A 20862-nucleotide genomic window follows, 5' to 3' on the forward strand; every position below is an offset into this window, starting at 1 on the left:
GCTAGCCATCAAATCAACACAGATATTATGCCAACATCACCATGGAACAGCCACAAGCATGAAACAATGACAACTATTGTACCAAAATTAAAACACTTATTTTAGACATTGTTTCACCAAACATACAGTGCCAGAATAAACATTGGACTTCACAGCTGTCAACACCAATACCATCAAAGAACCACAGCTAATATTTTGTAATGTTCATGGCATCACCACAGCTATAAATCCTGAACAGTATTAAAAGAGCAAAATTATTGGAGCACAACAACATTCTCACTAGCCATTTCTTTTTATGTATTCATTTATTCATGGCATTTATGTAATGCCCAAACCCAGGGGTATCACAGCATTTGTTACAGACAGTAACTGAATCGGTGAGTAGTCATACAGTGCAACAATAATTGCAAAAACAGAAGTTAGTCGTATTTATCAAAAAGCCAAGTTTTGGCTATTTTTTTTTAAATTTGTTGTAGGATTGTTCTTTTCTAATGGAAGAAGGTAGAGAGTTCCAGAGGGTGGGAGTGGAAACTGCAAACCTGGAGCCTCCTGCCCTTTTACTTTTGTAACGGCGAGTGTCAAGAGAGGCTGGCACTGGATCTTCGGGTGCAACTAGGTATTTTCTGAATGATCCAGTCATTGAGATAAGGCAGAGCTTCTTCATAGATGCATTTGTGAGCCATGGTGTATTTTCAAACCTCAGAGAGAAAACCCTGGCACCAGCAAACCATGGCACCAGCATGACTCCTGCACAATCCCGGCAATAACAAAACTGTCTTCTTTATCTTTCGATCATAAAGAAATCATTTTTGCAGTGAAACATAATAAAAGCATGCACAAGACCACCCTTATTTCACAATTTGCAATTAATGATTAGGATCTCCACCATCACCTCCAGCAGAGCTTTTACCAAAACTCTCCATCATCTCGCACAGTAACGCCCATCTTTTCTCGCTCTCCTCTGCCCACCTGCTTCCATTCGTCTGATCTGTGGGATATGTGAACAGGTGTTAGTAGCTCCTTGACAAGATCTTGGGACACAGCCCTAAATTCTCGTGTGACCCTCACACTGTTACAGTTTCAAATCACTCCAACGTGCATCTGGGTTGTGTAACGAGACAATTAAAAATCTCCACATTTTACAAAAGCGCATAGCATATCAGTGGGATCTGCAAGGTTTTCCAAACAGTTCTGGCTTTTGCAGTGACCTCATGAGAGCTTTACACAATCTAATGTTAGGAAGACCATACTGTGAGACACCAGAAGGTGTCTCACCTGCTAGTGGCAGGAGAATATATATATATCTCCCGCCCTTCCTCCCCCTCCCCCCACCCCCCTCCCCCATCCCCACTTCCCCCTCCAGTGCACAGCCATCGCCTTTGGATCCAGACTCTGGTGGACCAATGTGGGAGGGTCATCTGGGTGAGTGGTCTTCGGTGGGGTGGGGGTGAGATAGCCAATGGTAAGATGTGGTATTCCCCCCCTTTTTTGTTCATCTACCCCATCCTATTTTGGAGGATTTTCTGAAGGCCCACTCCCCCACCCCCTTTTTTACACAAACACTGGGCCGAGGAAGAGGGCGATTAAGACTAACCAGACTAACTCTCACAAATCGTACTGGACATGTCCCATTAATCGGGTCAGGCAAAGTCAGACACTTTACCCTAAGGGCATACACCTGATACCAATTAGCTCTCCTCACACGAATAAAAGGCAACACCTAAAGACACACTCTGAACAAGGCGGAATATGAGAACAAGCGCAACTGCTGGGAAAAAGGCACACCTACTGGAGCAGAGCAATGGACCAAGGGACGAGAGCAGCAGGCCGAAATCCCCAGGGCTTCCCTGCTGGAAGTCATTGCATCTGACAGACCACGAAAGACATGTGGAGAAGGCCAGATCCCACAAGTGATGATTGCATTGTGTTTCAAGGACACCAGCGACCCTCGCGGGTGAAAGGCAGAGTTGGGAAGGCAAGGTCAAGTGTTTGGTACTAATCTTGACTCAAAAATCAGAAAACGCAAAACATGAAAGAAGCGCACACAGCTGGCAAGCAACCTGAGAGACTGGTGTGCGTTAAAGTGAATTAAGTAGCAACATCATATCACAAGTGAAGGCTGTATGTGTGTGGATGAGACACAAACAAAGGCAGACCCGTAAATAAACTTTAAAGTAAAATATACCTTCAAGTTTAGAGATACTAAGTAATAAAGTGGTCCGGTGAAAGGAAGAAGCCCATTTAAAAAAGTCTCAGTGAAAGGTGCATTGTTTGAAGCTAAAGGGCGAACAAACAGCAAGAGTGAAAGTAAAAAGTGAACGTTGAGTTGAAGTGGTCCTGCGGTGGTCTGTAATGAAAGCCATGCACATTCAATAGACTACGACATCCAAAAGTGGTCCGTGCACGATTGCGGGAGATCCAAAGTACATTAAGCTTGGTGAAGGGAGCCCCCTTGCAACTTTGTGTGAACTGTATTGTGAGAGGTCTGAGCCTGGCAGAGGGGAACCATTATGAACGTTTTGGTTGAAACATTATTTTGAAAGTCAGAGAAAGGAACTTTAAACGTGGAAGGCCAGACGGGCTTCGATCCACGGTCTTGAACTGTGTACTGTGTTGGAAGCCGAGCCAGAGAAACAGGAACCAGCACACTTAACTATATGTCATGAGATACAATATTGAAACACGACAAAGGAAAGGGGCAGAGGTTGCTGTGATCCCAATGGGGTCTAAGCAGCCACACACTCTGTACCAAGGAATTACACAAGCATAAGTGAGGACAAGAACCATAACAGAAATATCCAGAGCAAGAACAGGACAGAGAACGAGCAAGAAAAAAAGAATATGAGCACAAGTGTACAGGAGATTCGAACTGCAGGCTGGAAACTAAAGACTAAACTATAGACTAGGAACCAGAAAACTTAAGACCGAAACTCTGCGCTAGTATAACAAAGACTGAACTGCAGACTAGTAAGCAGGAATAGAAGGAACTAACTCTGGACTGGAATAACAATGGCAGGACTCAGAGGCGCAGCCAGGATTGTCTAACAAGTGGGTCTTGAAACCAATGTAGTTGGGCCCACTGCAGTGACACAAACATCTGCAAATGCCCACACTGCTGAGTAGGTATTTACAGATTTGGGGTGGGCCTTGCCCACTCAGGCCCTACCCTGTCTACGCCTCTGGCAGGACTGCTGACAGATAAAGAAAACTCAGGACTGGAATCTAGAAAGCTACAGACTGGTAACAGACTATGGGCACAGAACAAGGTATCAAGAGTATTGGTGGTAGAGAGCAAGAGGCTGCAGACATGGATCAGAGGACTGCAAGCAGGGGAGCAGGGCAGGAAGCAGAGGGTAGCAGGGCAGATGGCAGGGAAGTGCAGTTAGAGTAGCAGGACTGCAGGGCAGGGAGCACAGGGAACTGGTACGGGAGCAGGTTCAGGAAACAACAACAGGACACAGCAGCAACCCAAAGATCAAAGCACAAGGGGCTGGCTGCAAACTCAATGCAAGATCCCTGTGCTCATGCAGGGAGCTGTCTAAATACTGACCTCCCCTGTGCTGAAGCAGGCTCATTAGCAGCACCTGGAGCACCACACCTCAAGGTAATCTGCCTTTACCCTCTCTGGTCCTGGGAAAGTGAAAGCATCACTTATCTCTATGGCTTCTGGATATTGTAGTTCTAAGACTGCTGCATAGGAGTAACCAGGTAATGGAAACTGCAACAAGATGTGTTATGGGACGTGGAGTTTGTGAAATTAAATACGAAAGTACTAAAGTCTTGCAAACGAAAAGTAAAGACAAAAATCTGAATAGGTATTGTCTATGGAGGTTTATGTTCTGTTTGGTGATGAATGGGTCCCAAATGGTTGACAGTGGGTGCCAATTGGTGTTCCAGAGGTACAGTCATGACAATCATGTGATCTTGCTTGTTTCTGATCTCGTCCTGCCACTCGTTTGTGGTACCGCGCATAAATACTAAATCCAAGAGATTCTTGATAATGGAGCCTGTGTTTCGTGTAAACGCATATCCCGATTTGATAGATCCCTGCCATTTTCAAAACAGTGATCAAGGGAAAGGCTGAACATGCACATTAATCATCACTTTTGTTTCAATCTATCATCTGACATGTGTCTTCTATAATATTCAATGAAGGACAAGTGCAAAATTAAATGGACTATTACAAAATGTGTCCAACTTGTCAGGTGACCTAGTACAGAAAAGAAATAGAACAGTATCAGCCATTTAGAGGACAATGAAGTTACTGAAATTGAGTTAAATAAAGAGAGACAACCTGCTCATAGGCCATTCTTAAAAGAAAACGAACATATCCAAAATTCAACTGCAAAATGGTCACAACTCCATTGTCGGTCGAGCCCAATTCTTGGCTTTCGTCTATATTAACTCCTTACATCAAGTCACATCCCTATTTCAAAACAGTCACAATTGAAATCAGTGAACTAGAAAATCTGCCTATTTAAGTCCACAAATGTATGCCTCATTATTCTGAAGCACTGTCCAAGTTCTTGAAGTTGCATGACTACCCAAGGATCTTCCCACAGGCCTGCTGAATTTAATGTTGACTTGTCTGTAAAGGCTTTAAATACTGGCATAGAATTGAAGGGGGCAAACAAATATTATCAAAATGAATATCTGAATGGTTCATCAAGGACTCGCTCCAGAAGTCACAATCTCCTTACCTTACCCCACCTCACCAACAAATCCATCCAACAGTACCACTCCACAAATCTGGCTAAAAAGCAAAAGAGAGTTTACAGAACCTATAGCCAAGAGAAAATGATCCTCCAAATGTCATAAAATGTTGTACATAAATATAGAAAACAAAAAAAAAAAATTAATCAGTTAATCAGGTATACCACCTACTACAATCAGAGTGAAATAGAACCCCTTCTGTGAGAAATAAACCAGGAACCCCCACAAGAAGATCTCTATAAGCACCACCCACTTATTGAATCAGGTTTTACCAACACTATCCATATCTGTTCCGCCACCACTGGGAACCATCACCAATTCTCCACGCTATGACCACAGTACGGCCTGTCACATCTTGGGTGTCGAAAATACCCATCTTGCAAAGTGCTGGCCCCGGGGCTTAAGAAGGTGAACAGTGTGACATAGTACAGAGGATGGGCTTCTTCAACCTTATCGTTACGTAGTCAGCCTCTCCTAGGGCTACAGCCCTAGAAAATACTCCTCCACAGACTTGTAATGACCAGGATGCCCCATGTGAGCACCTCACATGTACATTGTAATGTTGACTATGCAACCCATGTTTATAGCTTTGTAAAGTGCTGCGATACCGGATTCAGGATTTGGTCAGACGAAAAAATCCTTATGAATGCAAACTAATATGGACCCATAGAAAAGAAGGAAATGCTTGGTGGGATGATCCTTGGCTGTACAGAGATAGAAAGAAGCTGGTGTGCTGTCAGGATGCCTGCTGGCTGGCTTGCGACACATCCGAAAGACAACACTTTTACATCCACCTCCCAAACTAACTACACTTCCTTGAATATCAGAGAGAGCGCAACTACCCTTTGCTGCAGAGAGACAAAATAATGTTAGACTTCAATACATGGAAACCTGCTAGGCATGGAAACCATGTAGGAGACCATGTATGCAACAACACCCATACCCATGTAAACTGTTTTTTGCATAGGTTTAATTATGTAGTAGGTTTCTATGTGTGGAGGGTATTCATGCATAAAATGTTTTAAATATTTAGAAGGTTCCCTTGTGTATATGTTTCCATGTTGTGAGGAGCCAGGAATGAAATGCAGATAGAGGGGATTATTAGTTATGGTCAAAGACCTTTATTAAAATAAAAGGGAGTTGGGAAATTCATCTCTGTACCTGCACTGGAGGGGTTTCCCTACTTAAAACCAAAACTAAGTCAATGGTCAGGATGTCCAAAGCAACACCTCTGGTGTCCAAAGTATTATTCTGGCCCTCACATTCTAAAAATCATCTCTAAAGTGAAAAGGGAAAATGTCTTTGGCCTTTAGTAGTGTATAAATGTTCAAAAAGGAAAATGTGCAACTCCACACAAAAGTTCCAGAAGGATAGAGTTCCTTGTTCTAGAGGGTGGTTCTCTTGCCCTGGATTTCTGTTCACTCTGTTCTATATTCAAGAATATCAGTTCCTGGAGTTTCCCTTGATCGACAACACAACTGGCACACAAAACAACTTGGATCTTAGTCTTTATCATGTCAGGATACCTCCTGCCAGGCTATCTCCCTTCTTTAATATATTTCCATAGCCATTTCCTAGTCCTGATGTGCTCTTACCAAGTCTTCTTGACATAATATATTTTACACACAGTTCAACTTGACCATACCTTGTATGTTTTCCTGCCAGAACCTTCTCACATGAACTCACTTGCAACTGCCTGATATACTCTCCTACCAGGGCTTTTCTTATATGCACACACTTGCAACTGCCTGGTATACTCTCCTACCTGGGCTTTTCTTATATGCACACACTTGCAACTGCCTGGTATACTCTCCTACCAGGGCTTTTCTCATGTGGGCTCTGCGCACACTTCCAAACTTGATAGTCTCTTAGATTTGCTTTATGTTTTATTGTATCTGCCTGGCAAACTATCTTGCCAGAGCTTCTGTTATATGTCTGTTGCATACACTCGCATACTTGCAAGTCTCTTACGTTTGTTCTGATCTCCATTTGAAAGCAATGCTCACTTGTTCCTTCTTTTCCGTGCGCTTCATTTACAATTATTCGGGTTTGGCATGGCTGCCAATATGCCATAGTGTCCCCATTTCTGGTGGGTTTACTCACTGACTCTTGCTGGCGTATTCAGTTTCTTTCACGGCAAGCCAGTGGCAGTTGTTAAGCATTTCCTTCCTTCTCACTGCTTCTGCTTCTCAGCTTCTCTGCCTCTGGTGGTTCCTGCTGCATCGTTTTGGCTTCGGTAAGGTGAAGGTGGCCTTCCAACACCTGCAAACAACCATAAGCCTTCCATCGGCTTCTGGCAATCCCGAAGCGTGTTCTCGCTTGAGGGCAGTTTTCCTTTTTCTTGTCCTCAAGATGGTTCGATTGCACGGAACACTCTCCAGCGCCACAGTCTCTATACCTAGAGGAGCAGCGTTCTCCCACCAGCAGCACACTTCAGTGAGCTGCTTTTCCTGTTTATTTTTCCCCGCCGTAGAGCACAGCTTGTGCTCTTGGCCTTCATTGATCTGCATTACTCGGCTCATCTTCTTTGTCACAGTATTCTTGTATTTATGGAAATGTCCATTCTTGACAACTTGCATGTCAAGTCTGGGTAAGTGTTCTCAGTGATCTTTAAAGGCAAGTCAGCTCTGGATGACTTGTAGGTAGAGTCTGAGAAGGTGTTTTCACAAGTCTTAAAAGGCAAGTCAGATTTTGATAGCTTGCATACAGATCTCGTGAAAATGTTTTCAGTACCCTTCCTAGGTGGATGAGGGGAGGTATGACAATAAGCCATTAAGGCATTGGGCATGGGTGGGGTATCCTCAAAAGAAGAAGTGGGATACCATGTTTTGTCTGATGATGCCATGATACTCTCCCGCAGGCTGTCTCCCCCCCATGTGATCCTGCCTCATACAGCCACCCCAAGGGTCAGGGTCAGGCAGCGGCTGCCGTCCTCTGGCCACATGGGGAGAGGTCACCACTAGGAAATGAGTGATGACACCATCCGATTCATCACAATGTGTGGATGTTTTCCATGTGTAGAAAAATGTGAACACCTTTTCTTGGATATCACATTGAAGAGATCCTTGTTGGTACACAAGAACTTTCTCTAAGGAGGTTTTGAGAATGAATAGATATCCTCTCCAGCGGGGTACTGGAGCTAGACTTCCACGTCATAGAAGATGGTGGAAAAACAGCACTTTCCTGCAGACAATGGTATTCAGATAGTGAGCAAAGATTGGTGTTTTATTAACAGCGAATGCAATGTAAAACACTAGCATACGTATAAGGGCATGGTTCAACATCCTACAGATACAAAATCACTTTGTGGTCAGCAAGTCCATATAGAAAAATTCTGGGCCAGCCTTACCCATCACTCCAGGGCCCACACCATTCTGTGGAGCCCCAGGGGTTGCGCATGCGGATCATGTACAGCTTCTTGGTCTTGAAGAAGGAGAGTAGGCCTGTGCCCAAGTGCACCGGCTTAATGTCCGTCACGCCATAGGCATGGCCCTTCACTAGGCCGCACGGCATCTGCAGTTCCATCTCCTCCCCTGGGGAAGGCTGGCAGAGACACAAGAGGAAGAGAGGGTGTCAGTGAGCATATGTGGGACCCAACCTGTCACTGCCACAGTCAGCCTCCCTCCTCCCTTCTGAAGGGCAAAGGAATCCCCCAAATGCTAGCCCCATGTATGCAAAAACTCCCTCCTCTCCGGTACCCACCAATTGCCACTGCTAAGAGGAGGGGATGTTGCAAGTCACAACTTTGATTGTATGGTGCTTAAACCCTGACAGATTATATATTTACTAAAGTTTATGAGGCTCATTTATTAACCTGGGAAGGAAGGGAGGGAAGATGAGCCAGCCCCACTGAGGGGCATCATTATGAGTTGGTATTACAATAGGTTACTATCTCTACAGAAAACAGCATGCAGTATTTATCGCTACCGTATGTAATAACCACACTGGTCTGCAGTGATTAGGTGTTTACTACTGCCATCATGCTACATAGAAACCACAAACTAACCCCTACTCTTTTTCCATGCACAAACAGCTATTACTCGGACGTCGACTAGTCGCTACTGTGTTACTGCACTGTCGGAGCTCAGAAGATGGGAGTGCTGAGGAAGCAGGAAACTCAAGGTGCCTTCTGCGTTTGTACAGAGGAAGGAGGTAAAGGCTGGAGAAGAACTCAGTAGTCATCTTTAATGGACTCAGGCTGCAGACTCCTAAGATACTGTGAGAATTTTCTAGTTAAACTAAAGGGGCAGAAAATGAAAAAAGATTGAATCTAGTTGTGAAATCCATGGAGTTGTGTGTGGTTTGGGCCCAAATTCTGCTTTCCCACAGGCTCACTTCAAAGCAGCCTACGTCCCAATGCCATACTACCACTAGAGGTATCTGCTAAATAAGATAAAGTTACTCACGATAGTGTAAGAGTGCAGGAGAAGGACAATGACGCACTGGTGGCATTTGTATGGTTTACAAGCTTTTTATTCAAAGTAAAGGGGAGTTGGGGAAAGTCCTAACTCTCCCTAACCACTAAGAGGGGTTGCCCTGCCTCAACAAAAAGAATACGATGGACTCTTTCAGGATGTCCGTCAACATAAACATGTCCACCTTTCTGTGTCTAACAATATATAAAGTTCAAGTGTTCACAGTTCACAAGTTCAGTCAACTTAAATGTAACCCGGTTTACCGGGGGGGGGGAACCTCTCCCGAGTTCTTGGTTCCTTTGCAAAAACAACTTTATTCAAAGATCCTTTGGGGAAATGTTTCAGTTTGTAGGACAAAGATGTTCTTTCCCAGTCTCTTGTCAGGTCTGCTTCACTAACCTTCCAGACCTCACCATAAACTTCTACAATTGACTATCAAGCCTGGTTTACTCAGCTGCCAGACTTAACTTTCACAAGTTTCACTTCCCTTGATATTCATGTTTTGGGCTCCAGCCCACCGGTTATAATTCTTCTGCCGTAGATATGGGTAATCAACCCTTATGTACTCCACTGTTGGATTTTTCCCCCACTTTCATCTGGGTCACAGACCCTGTTCCTTTGGCTTGGCAGGATCCCTTCGTTAACTAGTGTCCACTTGGACAGACCTGATGTACTCTCCTGCCAGGGACTGACCCAACCAAGTGTACTTCCAATATTCTTATCTGACTATATGGCTTGGTTTCTATTATCTTGTGTCCCTTGAGATGTGTTTGTCTGCTTCAGACAGTTCACAATGTATTGAAAGTTCTCTTTCTCACCCACTTGTGCTCTTTCGGGATGTTCTTACTGGGCTTAGAACATTTGCATCTATGTGTATGGTTCCTTTTTCATCCCCGTGTAATCTTCAGAGTGTTTTCATAAAGTTTGCCAAGTTTGTATTATACAGTCCCTTTCACCCCATTGTGCTCTTCGGGATATTATCATTAGCTTCTTTAGCTCCCTTAATGCCCGCCTCACCAGCCCGGCCCTTTCGCTACCTTTGGAAACTCTGTGGAGGCCTCTGGCCTCCTCGGGAGTTGGAGCGACGCTTCTTCATTCCTATCCAGTGCTCTTCTCTCCACAGCTCTGCAGCTGCAGCGTCTCTCACTCTCTCTTGCCTTCAGCTGTCTGCCTCACTGTTCCTGGTCTCGCTCCGCTGCTCTGGCTTCCGTGTCTCTGCCACCGATCAGGTCTGCCTCACGAACACCTCTGGCAGTCCGCATCCCGGTCTCCAGTTCTCTGGCTCTTCGGTACGGGATCAGCGTCTCATTCTCAGCTCCTCTTACCATCAATACTGCCTTTGGGCAGCTGCACCACGTGTGTTGGTGCCGCAGTAGGCCTCACCGCCTTGCTTTTCCTTCCTCTTTGCAGTGATCTTTTGAATCAGGTTTGGATGAGTCCCCCTCTTCCTCGCCTCATCCTTTTAAGGGTGTCCTCTGCTGAACCGTTACAAAAAGTGTTGTGGGGGACCAGAGGGACTTGGGGTTAAGGAAGGTATGGACACCAAAGGGTGGGATGAATACTGCGTTTTCCCAGGGCCATTGTCACCAATCCCATGAGGGTTTTCCCCTCCCATGAGATCCGCTAACTGGGGGACTATCGGGTAGCGGTCGCACCACCCTGGCATCATGAAAAGGGGCTACCCCTCCCCTGGGAGCAGTGATGATACCCCGGGATTCATCAGAGTAGACAATTGACCATCAGCTGTGTACCTAACAGTCTCTCCCATCTCTCCAGCACACCTTTTCTGGTATCTTCCAGATACAGAGAATCCCGTAGTGTGGTATAGATGCTCCCCATCAGTGAGTGCTTTCCCCCCACCCAGCGCCTGATAGCTCTTACTAACGAAAGCTTTTGAGGACTGATTTGCAGTATTTGTGCACCGTAATGATACAATGCGTAAGCTGCATACATTTCCAAACCTCCAGTGGACCCAAGTGATGTCTGGCCTCAGGGTCATTATAATGAAGTGGTTTCTGACCAAACAATACATCTTTGATGTGCAGTATCCCCCTATTCTCCCATCCTGCCCATCTTATACTGACCTCTACTATCGTCACTATCTTGTTGTTCCATATTGGGGCTTCTAGTTGCCAGGGACTGTCTTTCTTGATCAATGAGTGTGCTTTGTCCCAGGCCTTTTTCATGATTCTTAAGATTGGATGATTTTGGTGTTCCAAACCTTTTTTTGTGTTGTCCATAATCATATTAACCAGGCCCTAATTTAAACGTATTCCCCAAGTATTTCAAGCCTCTTGTTACCCACCCACCTTTCTGGCCTTCTATGCTTCGTTGTGTCCTGTTCCCATTTAATGGCATCACCTCACACTTGTCCCAATTTATCTTATATCCTGAGAAGGCAGATAAATTCTTTATAACCCTCACTAGCTCATACATGTAGGGATTAGGATTAGCTAGAGTTAGTATTAGGTTGTCTGCGTATAACAGGGCCCTCACCTGTCCCACTGGTGTCTGGATCCCTACTACATTTTCCCAATTGCCACGGTTAGGGGTTCTAACGCGAGTGTGAATAACAATGGTGAGAGATGAAACCCTGCCTGGTCCCTCTGTTGATCTGGAATGGTTCTGAGATATAGCTCTCCCCTCCTTGTGCATCCTGGCACTGGGACGTAAATATAAGAATTGTACCTTCCGTATGTGATTTTCAGAGAGACAAAATCTCTCAAGTGTTCAAAATGGGTACCTCCATTCAACCCTGTCAAATGCTTTCTCCGCGTCCATTGAAAGCGCTTCCCCAGGATGACCCTCTCTCTCCTGCCAAAGGGTACTGTGGGGCAGGCATGGTCTCACAAGTATGACACCGACACAATGGATACAATTTGTAAAACCTTTATTGAAAATGTTGTGGGGTGGGGGGTCAGAGAAACTCCTATGTTGCCCTATAATTAAGATGGGAGTAGTCTCGACCATCAAATGATAAATAAAACAGTCCTAGTGGAGAGCATCAACTCAAAATGGTCTATGCTAACAAAACCTAATGCCTGCCCCATCTCTTGTACAAAACGTATAAAAAAGGAGAGATGTATGCAAAGGGAAGAATCAGTGTTCAAACCAGCTCTCCTCCTCCACGTTAAACCACACAGAGTAAGGCTGGCTCTGACTAGTGGCTATGACACTCTGGGTCGGTCTACGATACTCTAAAAAGTCCCAAATCATGGACTGAGGCCCACCTGGCTCTCCATGTTAAAGTCTCTTTCTTGACTTTCAAAGTTATATTTCAATGTAATGTTCACAGAGGTCCCCCCCTCTGCCGGGCTCCGACCTTACAGCACAAAAATCATGTAGGTCCCCCTCTGTTGGGCTCAGACCTCTTGCGTCACAGTTCAACACAAACTTGATGGGTGCTCTCTTCCCAAGTTCATTGTACTTCGGGTCTCCCTCAATCGGGCTCAGACACCTTTCGGATGTCGAAGACCTTCGAATGTGCGTGGCTCACTTTACAGACCAGTGCAGGGCCACAAAGTTCACGTTTACCCTTGTTACAAATTACAGTTGCTGTTAGTCTGCTTTATAGCTTCAAACAATGTACCTTTCACAGAGACTTTCGAATGGGCCAATTCCTTTCGCTAGACCACTTTGTTACTTAGCATCGCTGATCTCACAGCTGCCTTTTATTTCAAAGTTCACCCACAGGTTTGTCTTTCTTCACGTCTCATCCACTTGTGATATAATGTTGCTACTTCATTTGCTTTAACACGCACTGGTCTCTCAGGTATCTTGCCAACTCACTCAGTGTGTGCTTCTTTCTTGCCTTGTCTTTTCCAATTCACGAGTCCAGGTTAGTGCCACAGGCTTACCTCACCTCCTCAACTCTGCCGTTCACCTGGGAGGGTTGCTGGTGTCCTTGAAACATAATGCAATCTTTAGTTGTGGGATCTGGCCTTCTCTGTGCGTCTCTCGCTGTCTGTCGGAGGCAACAACCTCATCCCTTGGTCCGTTGCTCTGCTCCACTAGGTGTCCCTTCATCCTGAAAGTTCTGCTGGTAATGGTGTTCCGCCTTGCTCACAGTGTGTCTTTAGTTGCTGCCTTTTATTCGTGTGAGGAGAGCTAACTGGTATCAGGTGTATGCACTTAATGTAAAGTGCCTGGCTTTGCCTGATCCGATTAATGGGACATGTCCAGTACGATATGAGTTAGTCTGGTTACTCGCAGTCACCCTCTTCCTCGGCCCAGTGTCTGTGAAAAAAGGGGGTGGCAGAGTTAGGACTTTGGAAAATCCTACAAAATAGGATGGGTTAGATTAACAGAAAAGGAGGGGGGAATATACAGCGTCTCACCATTGGCTGTCTCACCCCGACTCCCCTAGGACCCCCCACCCAGGTGATCCTCCCACACTGGTCCACCCCCAGGGTCTGGATCCAAAGACGATGGCCACCCGGCAGAGCAATCCCCGGGGACTAGCAGCTGAGACTCGCACGTTCCCTCTAGCAGAGCGCCTATACCCTACCAGCGTTTTATGCACCAGCTTCGTTATGACGTTGTACAATCTTGCTGCCATCACTTTAGCAATGATTTTAACATTTGCGTTTATCAAGGAAATGGGCGATAGCTACCACAATTCGTGAGGACCTGTTTTAGGTTTTGGTAGAACTGTCATTAGAGCCCTGTTAAACTCTGGACATAGCCCCGTCTTCTTTATCTGCTACGTTAAAGAATTGCTATCTTGTCCACTCCAAATTTTTAGAACTCTATAGGAAGTCCATCCTCCCCAGACACTTTATTGGCGCACATCTCCTTGATAATGTCTTTGATTTCCCTCACGAGGTATGGGCCACTGAGCATGCATCTATCCTCCTAACTTAAAGTGAGTAGAGAGAAGCCAATGCAGGGTGTTCAGAACTCGAGAGGCCGACACCGATGAGCAGCCCCTAAGGCGAGCCTGTCCACAGAGGTCTGAACCGCCTGCAAATCTTGGAGAAGAAAAGCCGGTTGAGCCAAAAACAGAGCATTACAGTAGTCAAGTGAGACCACCAGAGGGCTAAAGGTAGATAGGACAGTACCTTACGGAGGGTTTGTAATTTAAAATGGACAGACTGGCAAACAGCACTAACCTGCTCCTGCATGGACAATGCGGTCGAAAACTTCACGCGCAAGTCCTTGATTACGAACGAAGACCGAGGTAAAGGACCAAGTTTCACAGGCCCGAAAGCTGTGGACCACCCGGAGGACTCGGGGGTAGCCCCGACTATAAGCACCTCAGTTTTGTCACCATTCAAGCAGAGCCAGTTCCTACCCACCCAGTCATAGACAGCAGCAGGGCAGGAGCGACAACATTCCACAGTAGCCGGTACACAAATATCAAGCCGGACCAAGATAGATTGAAAAGAAACAGGGAAAGGGCCGAACCCTAGGGAACATTGCATGTAAGAGGTTTAGCCACAGATGTGAAAGGAGGGAGTGAACAAAGCCAACAGCGTTCAGAGAGAAAAAGACACAAAACAGTCCCGAACCCAGCCAGAGATATCAGCAGAGGACAGCCTCTCCCACAGGATGCAGTAGTCCATGGTGTCAAATGAGGCAGAACGGTCCAGCAAGATGAAGTCCCAATCTGGGCCCGATCATCTGCCACCGACACCTGTAATATCTAGTGCCTGCTCATTTCCAACATACTTTGTGTAGTTCCAAGAGAAAATACTTTTTAGATGCTGTCGGCGAGTACATCGAGCCCACAACGATCTTTATGTCCCCCAAATGCTGTCATGAAATTCCCCCGTCTCACCTGAGTCCGCTTCTTGCAGGATTCCGCGGGGAAATTCTTCTTGCGCACGGATCGAGTTTTGTACAAGCCCGCACGAGTCTCTTCTGACTCCAGCGTGCGTTCAGCTTTCCAGGATACTCAGAGGTTCAGGACGTCCAGGAAAAGAGGAAGCATGCACAAAGGGGTAGGTGGAATCCACGAACAGGGTGGAATGGAGAAGGTGGAAGGAATGGGAATAAGGATCCAGGAACTTAGGATAGAGGAATAGTTAGCCAAGCTACGAAGCACACATCTAGTCACTACTGCGCGGGGGCGTGGCCTATTTGTAAGACGTACTACGTCCGCCGTGAAGGCTGGCACTAGGCATGTCACGCGAGACAGCCATGTTGGAAGTATCAATGAATGCAAGCCCCGCTGCGATAAGGACCAGGAAGTCCAGAAGGGGTGCATTCTGTGATTCATGACAGCATGCCTCCTCCGAAAACCTGTTCCACCAGGTTTGCCCGGGTGTATGAGATGATATCTTCTAAGTAGTCGAGGGGTATTCAGATTTGATATTGGTTCCCAGGTTCTTTCACTTGGACGGTATCCTTTCCACTCGACCAGATATTGAAGTTGTCCCCGTCTATACCTGGAATCGCATATTCTTGATACCTCATATTCCAGTTGGTTGTCCACTAGCACATGATTGGGACTGCAGGATTTCCAGGAAGATTGGACGTAAGGTTTCAGTAAGGAAGTGTGGAAAACTGGATGAATCTTCCAGGAATCAGGTAATTTGAACCGGAAGGATACTGGGTTTATGATCTCCTTTATGGAAAAAGGACCATAGTAACGGGGGGCTAGTTTGTTTGGTCGTAAATGGCGAGGCAGTAGTTTCGAAGACAACCAGACCTGATCACCGATGGCATAAGAAGGACCTTGTCTTCGTTTGGTGTCCGCGAAATGTTGAACGCGAGTCCTGGCCTTTTGTAAATGTTCTTTGGCATCCTTGTTAACATTGATGAGAGTTTCAATCCAGGAATCAACTGTTGGTACAGGTGTGGGTTGTGGTAGAATGGAAGGTAGGACTGAAGGGTGGAAACCTTGGCTGCAATAAAAAGGACTGGTCTTGAGTGCCGAATGATCAGAATTGTTGTAAGCAAATTCAGCCACAGGTTTAAGGAGCGACCAGTCATCTTGCACCTTGGTAGCGAAACAACAAAGGTACTGTTCCAGGGTCTGGTTTACACGCTCCGTAGCTCCGTTCGTCTGTGGGTGATAACCTGATGAGAGAGCATGTTGTATTCCTAGAATTCGACAGAGATGTTTCCAAATTGAGAGATGTATTGAGGACCTCTATCAGATATGATCTTGGAAGGGAGCCCATGAAGACGAAATATATGCTCCAGGAAAATGCCAGCGAGTTCTGAGGAGGATGGCAATTTGTGCAATGGTGTGAAATGGGCCAGGTGAGTAAACAAATCTAGGGTAACCATGATCATTGTATAGTCCCTAGACGGAGGTAATTCCACAATAAAGTCTGTAGCTATGCACTCCCAGGGTCTAGAGGGTAGTGTAGGTTGCAGTAGGAGAACTGCCGGTTTCTTATTGTCATGTTTGTTTTGGTTGCAGGCTTGAATGTAGCGTTGGATGTCAGTTTTCATCCTGGACCACCAGGATTGTCTCTGTATGAGATGAAGGGTATTGGTGACACCACGATGTCCGGAATGTAGAGTGTCATGACAGAGGTTAATAATCGTTAGATGTAGTCTCTGTGTGGGAATGACCAGGGCCTTGGACTTGAACAAATATCCATCTCTAGAATTAAGTTTACATCAGTTCTTTCCTGTGAATTCTTTCCAGATTTCAGAAGACCGGGTATGCGTTCTAATCTCTTCCAAGAGACTGACTGCTTGGACTACAAAAATTGTGTGGGGAAACATTCTTGGGTAAGCCCGATCTTCAGGAGTTTCATAGTCAGGACGCCGAGATGGGGCATCTGCGATTATGTTCTGTGATCCGGGAACATGATGGATGTCGAACTGGTACTGGGCGAAGAAAAAGGCCCCACGGGCTTGTCAGCTATTTCTACATTCCATAGATTGCAGCACTTGAAGTTTTCGATGGTCCGTACGGACCTGGACAGGATGTTTAGCACCCAGAAGTAGATGTCGCCATTCAGTGAAGGCTTGGCGGATCGCCAACAGTTCCTTTTCTAAGACAGAGTAATGGTTCTCACTAGATGTCAGGGTTCGTGAGAGATAAGCAATAGGGTGTTCTAATTTATCTTCGAGTTCCTGCTTTAAAACTGCTATGGCGTAGTTAGAGGCATCCGTCTCCACTAGGAATGGTCGATTAATATCGGGTTGAGCAAGGATAGGAGCTTGTGTAAATTCCGTCTTCAATCATTGAAATGCTTGATCTTGGGCTGAAGTCCAGAGGAAGGGCGTATCTTTCTTCAATAAGGTGATAATCGGTTGAACTCTCAGAAAAAGATGGTATGAATTTCCGATAGAAATTCGCAAGCCCCAGAAAGGATTGAATTTGTTTCACAGAAGTGGGGGCAGGCCAAGATAGTATGGCTTTTACCTTTGAATGGTCCATTCCTATTCCTTCTGGCCTAAGGACGAATCCTAGATAATGAACAGAAGTGACATGAAAAAGGCATTTCTCAGGTTTAGCTAGGAGTTTATGATCACATAGTCGTCGTAGAAATGCCTTCACAAGCTCTTCGTGTTTTTTGAGAGTCCTTGGAATATATCAAGATATCGTCCAGGTAAACGATGACAAAGAGAAACAGCATGTCAGAAAACACCCTATCCATGAAGCGCTGGAAAACTGCGGGGGCATTTGCGAGCCCGAAGGCCATAACCAAGTATTCAAAGTGACCAAAGGGTGTTCTAAAGGCCGTCTTCCACTCGTCTTCTTCCCTGATACGGATCAGATGGTTAGCACCCCTGATTTCCAACTTAGTGAAGATTACAGCGCCTCTCGCCGCTTCCAAGATATCCGAGATTAAAGGCAAGGGGTAGCGATCCTTGAGGGTGCATTGATTCAATCCACGATAATCAAGACAAGGTCTAAGTTCTTTGGTGTCTTTTTTGGGAACGAAAAACAATGAGGCTCCAGCTGGAGATTTAGATGGTTTTATGGTGCCATTTTCCAGATTGCTGTCCAAGTATTCTCTAAGGGCCTTCTTTTCTGGTTCAGGGAGAATGAACATCCTCCCAAAGGGAATCACTGCCAAAGGTTCTGTATCAATTGCGCATTCTTCAGGCCTGTGAGGGGGTTGGGTCTGGACTATAGCAGTTGAAAATACATCAGCGTAGCCCTGCTAGGCTTTAGGAACCTGTACGACATTCGAAACCATAAGTGGGCCTTGTTGATCTGTTGGAGTGTTTTCAGATGGTATCAAGGAGGGATCCGGGGATAGACAATGTGACAGGCAAAACTCTGAACCAAGAAACAAAGAACCTGCTGTCCAATTGATGTATGGATTGTGCTTCTGCAACCAGGGCATGCCTAGTACCATGGGGTAGTGGGCTGACTTGATGATATCAAATGTCATCAATTCCTGGTGATGGTTTATTGAAAGTTGCATTTCCTTGGTCTGCAAGGAAATGGGTCCTGAAGTGAGGGGTCTTCCATCAATTGCCTTATACCCCGTGCTTCATATGGAATATGGTGCTTAAAGACCAAATCTTGATCAATGAATATTCCCATAGCCCCACAATCCACCAAGGCCAGGATGGGGTAGGTCTCCTTCTTCGATAATGATAAGAAGGCTTGTAGAACCACTAATTTGTTCTGTCCAGGAGAGTTCAAGGATGGAATAGATGTGGAGCAAACATCTCTCTCCCGGCACCTTGCTCCATTTAGGATCGGGAGCTGGCGTTTCCCGAATGCCGTGGAAGGGCTAGAGGACAGTCTCTAACCAGGTGTTTATCTGAGGCACAATACATGCACAAGCCCATGTGGATCCTCCTCATCCATTCTTGTGGGGATATGGGTCCACGGAAGGCCCCTATTTGCATCGGTTCCAGATCACAGTCAGGGGCTGGAGTAGGATCAGTTCTCAATGAAGTCTCAAGGGAACACTTCTGGAAGGGCACCTTGGTCTTTTTTCTCTCTGCCTTTCTTTCTTGGATACAAAGGTCTGTCTGCATGGCTAGATCCATAAGAACCTGGAATGAGCTTGGACAAACCATTCTGGCTAATTCGTCTTATTTCCTCGTTTAGGCCCCTGCGGAAGAGAGTGAAACTTGCTTCTGAGGACCAATCCGCTTCCTTGGCCAATTGTTTGAATCTTGTGACATACGTTAGCATGTCCTGGGATCCTTGCTGAAAGTCAAGTAGGCGTTCCTGAGCACTATAAACCTGTTCTGGGCGGTCAAACATGGTCTTGAGGGCCTGTATGAACCTGTCATAATCATCCAGGAGGGCATCTCCAGAATTGACTAAGGGAGTAGCCCAAGTCAATGCATTCCCGGCGAGGTGCGAGATTATAAAGCCCACCTTTGCCCTGGGAGTTGAAAAATAATAGGGCTTAAAAGGTAAAATGAACCAAGCAGGAGTCCAGGAATCCGTGAAGGGTTTTTGCAGACCCATCATACTTGTCTGCAACGCCACCCAGTAGAACACTCTTTTGTAGCAGAATCGCGAGCCAGAACAAGTTGCTTTATTGCGGCATTCACCGCTTTTAAATTCTGCTCCTCGGTCGTTAGTTCTTGCATGCCGCGCATGAGATCCTGAATGGCCTTTTCCATATTTGTTTCACTGTCGGTCGTACGGCGTCTCTAACTGTCACGAAATTCCCTCCCCCCCCCGTCTCACCTGAGTCCGCTTCTTGCAGGATTCCGCGGGGAAATTCTTCTTGCGCACGGATCGGGTTTTGTACAAGCCTGCACAAGTCTCTTCTGACTCCAGTGTGCGTTCAACGTTCCAGGATACTCGGAGGTTCAGGACGCCCAGGAAAAGAGGAAGCGTGCACAAAGGGGTACGTGGAATCCAGGAACAGGGTGGAAAGGAGAAGGTGGAAGGAATGGGAATAAGGATCCAGGAACTTGGGATATAGGAATAGTTATCCGAGCTACGAAGCACACGTCTAGTCACTACCTGAGATAGCGTTGAGACGCGCGGGGCCGTGGCCTATTTGTAGGACGTACTACGTCCGCCGTGAAGGCTGGCGCGAGGCGTGTCATGCGAGAAGTCCATGTTGGAAGTATCAATGAATGCAAGCCCCACTGCGATAAGGACCAGGAAGTCCAGAAGGGGCGCATTCTGCGATTCATGACAAATGTATCTTAATCCCAATGTACTTGCCCTCAGTATCCGACCACACCTTTGTTACCCTGACCCAGAGTGTTTTACATATAAGGTTTGCTACTCTGCATTTCTTCCCCTTCTCTAAACTGCTGTGATATACTTTTCCCCACCCAGTCTCTACAGAGTTTCTCCGCTTCTTGTTTGTTAGATGTGTCTCCTGTAGGAGCACAGTCTGCATTTTTGGTGGCGAGATAGTGGAAGAATTTTTCACTTTTAATGTAGTGCCCCAGGCCTTGACCTTCAAAAAGAGTATCTTCACATCATTAACCAGTATTGCTATTGATGCTTCTTGCTACTTCATGGACTAGCACCCATTGGTTCAGAATTACCTCCTCCCCTTCCTCACTGAAGCATTTCCCATCACCGGCCTCCTTGGTAGCCCATGTATTAAAGGAAAGACATACAAGCTGTGAACTCACAACAGAAAACAAGTATAACTAATGCTTCCAACCTCTACCCCTACAGTTGAATAAACCACACCTCCCACCCTTCTGTGGAGGCATAACAATGGGTTGAAGTCCTTCTACCATTCTCCAGGTCTTTGAGGTATGGCGACAAATCCCACTTCTCTGGCCCTCGCCTTCTCTCCACCCCACCCCCCCCCCACTTACTTATGACCTGCATTTGTGTTCATAGGCAAGGCCTTACACCCCTTACGTTTGATTCTTC

The 20862-nt window shown here is 46.0% G+C and overlaps 1 protein-coding gene across 3 annotated transcripts in view; it reads right to left on the reverse strand.

Moving 5' to 3' along the window:
• LOC138567882 (calpain-5-like) overlaps positions 1-20862 on the reverse strand; it is a 167027-nt gene that overhangs the window by 20071 nt on the left and 126094 nt on the right. For all 3 annotated transcript variants that reach the window (XM_069646379.1, XM_069646377.1, XM_069646378.1), the window contains exons 6-7: positions 8063-8256; positions 911-988 (exon numbers count right to left, since the gene is read on the reverse strand). In XM_069646379.1, coding sequence (XP_069502480.1) covers positions 911-988; positions 8063-8256 — 272 coding nt within the window. The remainder of the gene's footprint in view (positions 1-910; positions 989-8062; positions 8257-20862) is intronic.

The sequence above is a fragment of the Ambystoma mexicanum genome, chromosome 1p (genome assembly GCF_040938575.1).
Source record: "Ambystoma mexicanum isolate Mex_15411 chromosome 1p, UKY_AmexF1_1, whole genome shotgun sequence".
In the NCBI taxonomy this organism is placed as follows: domain Eukaryota; kingdom Metazoa; phylum Chordata; class Amphibia; order Caudata; family Ambystomatidae; genus Ambystoma; species Ambystoma mexicanum.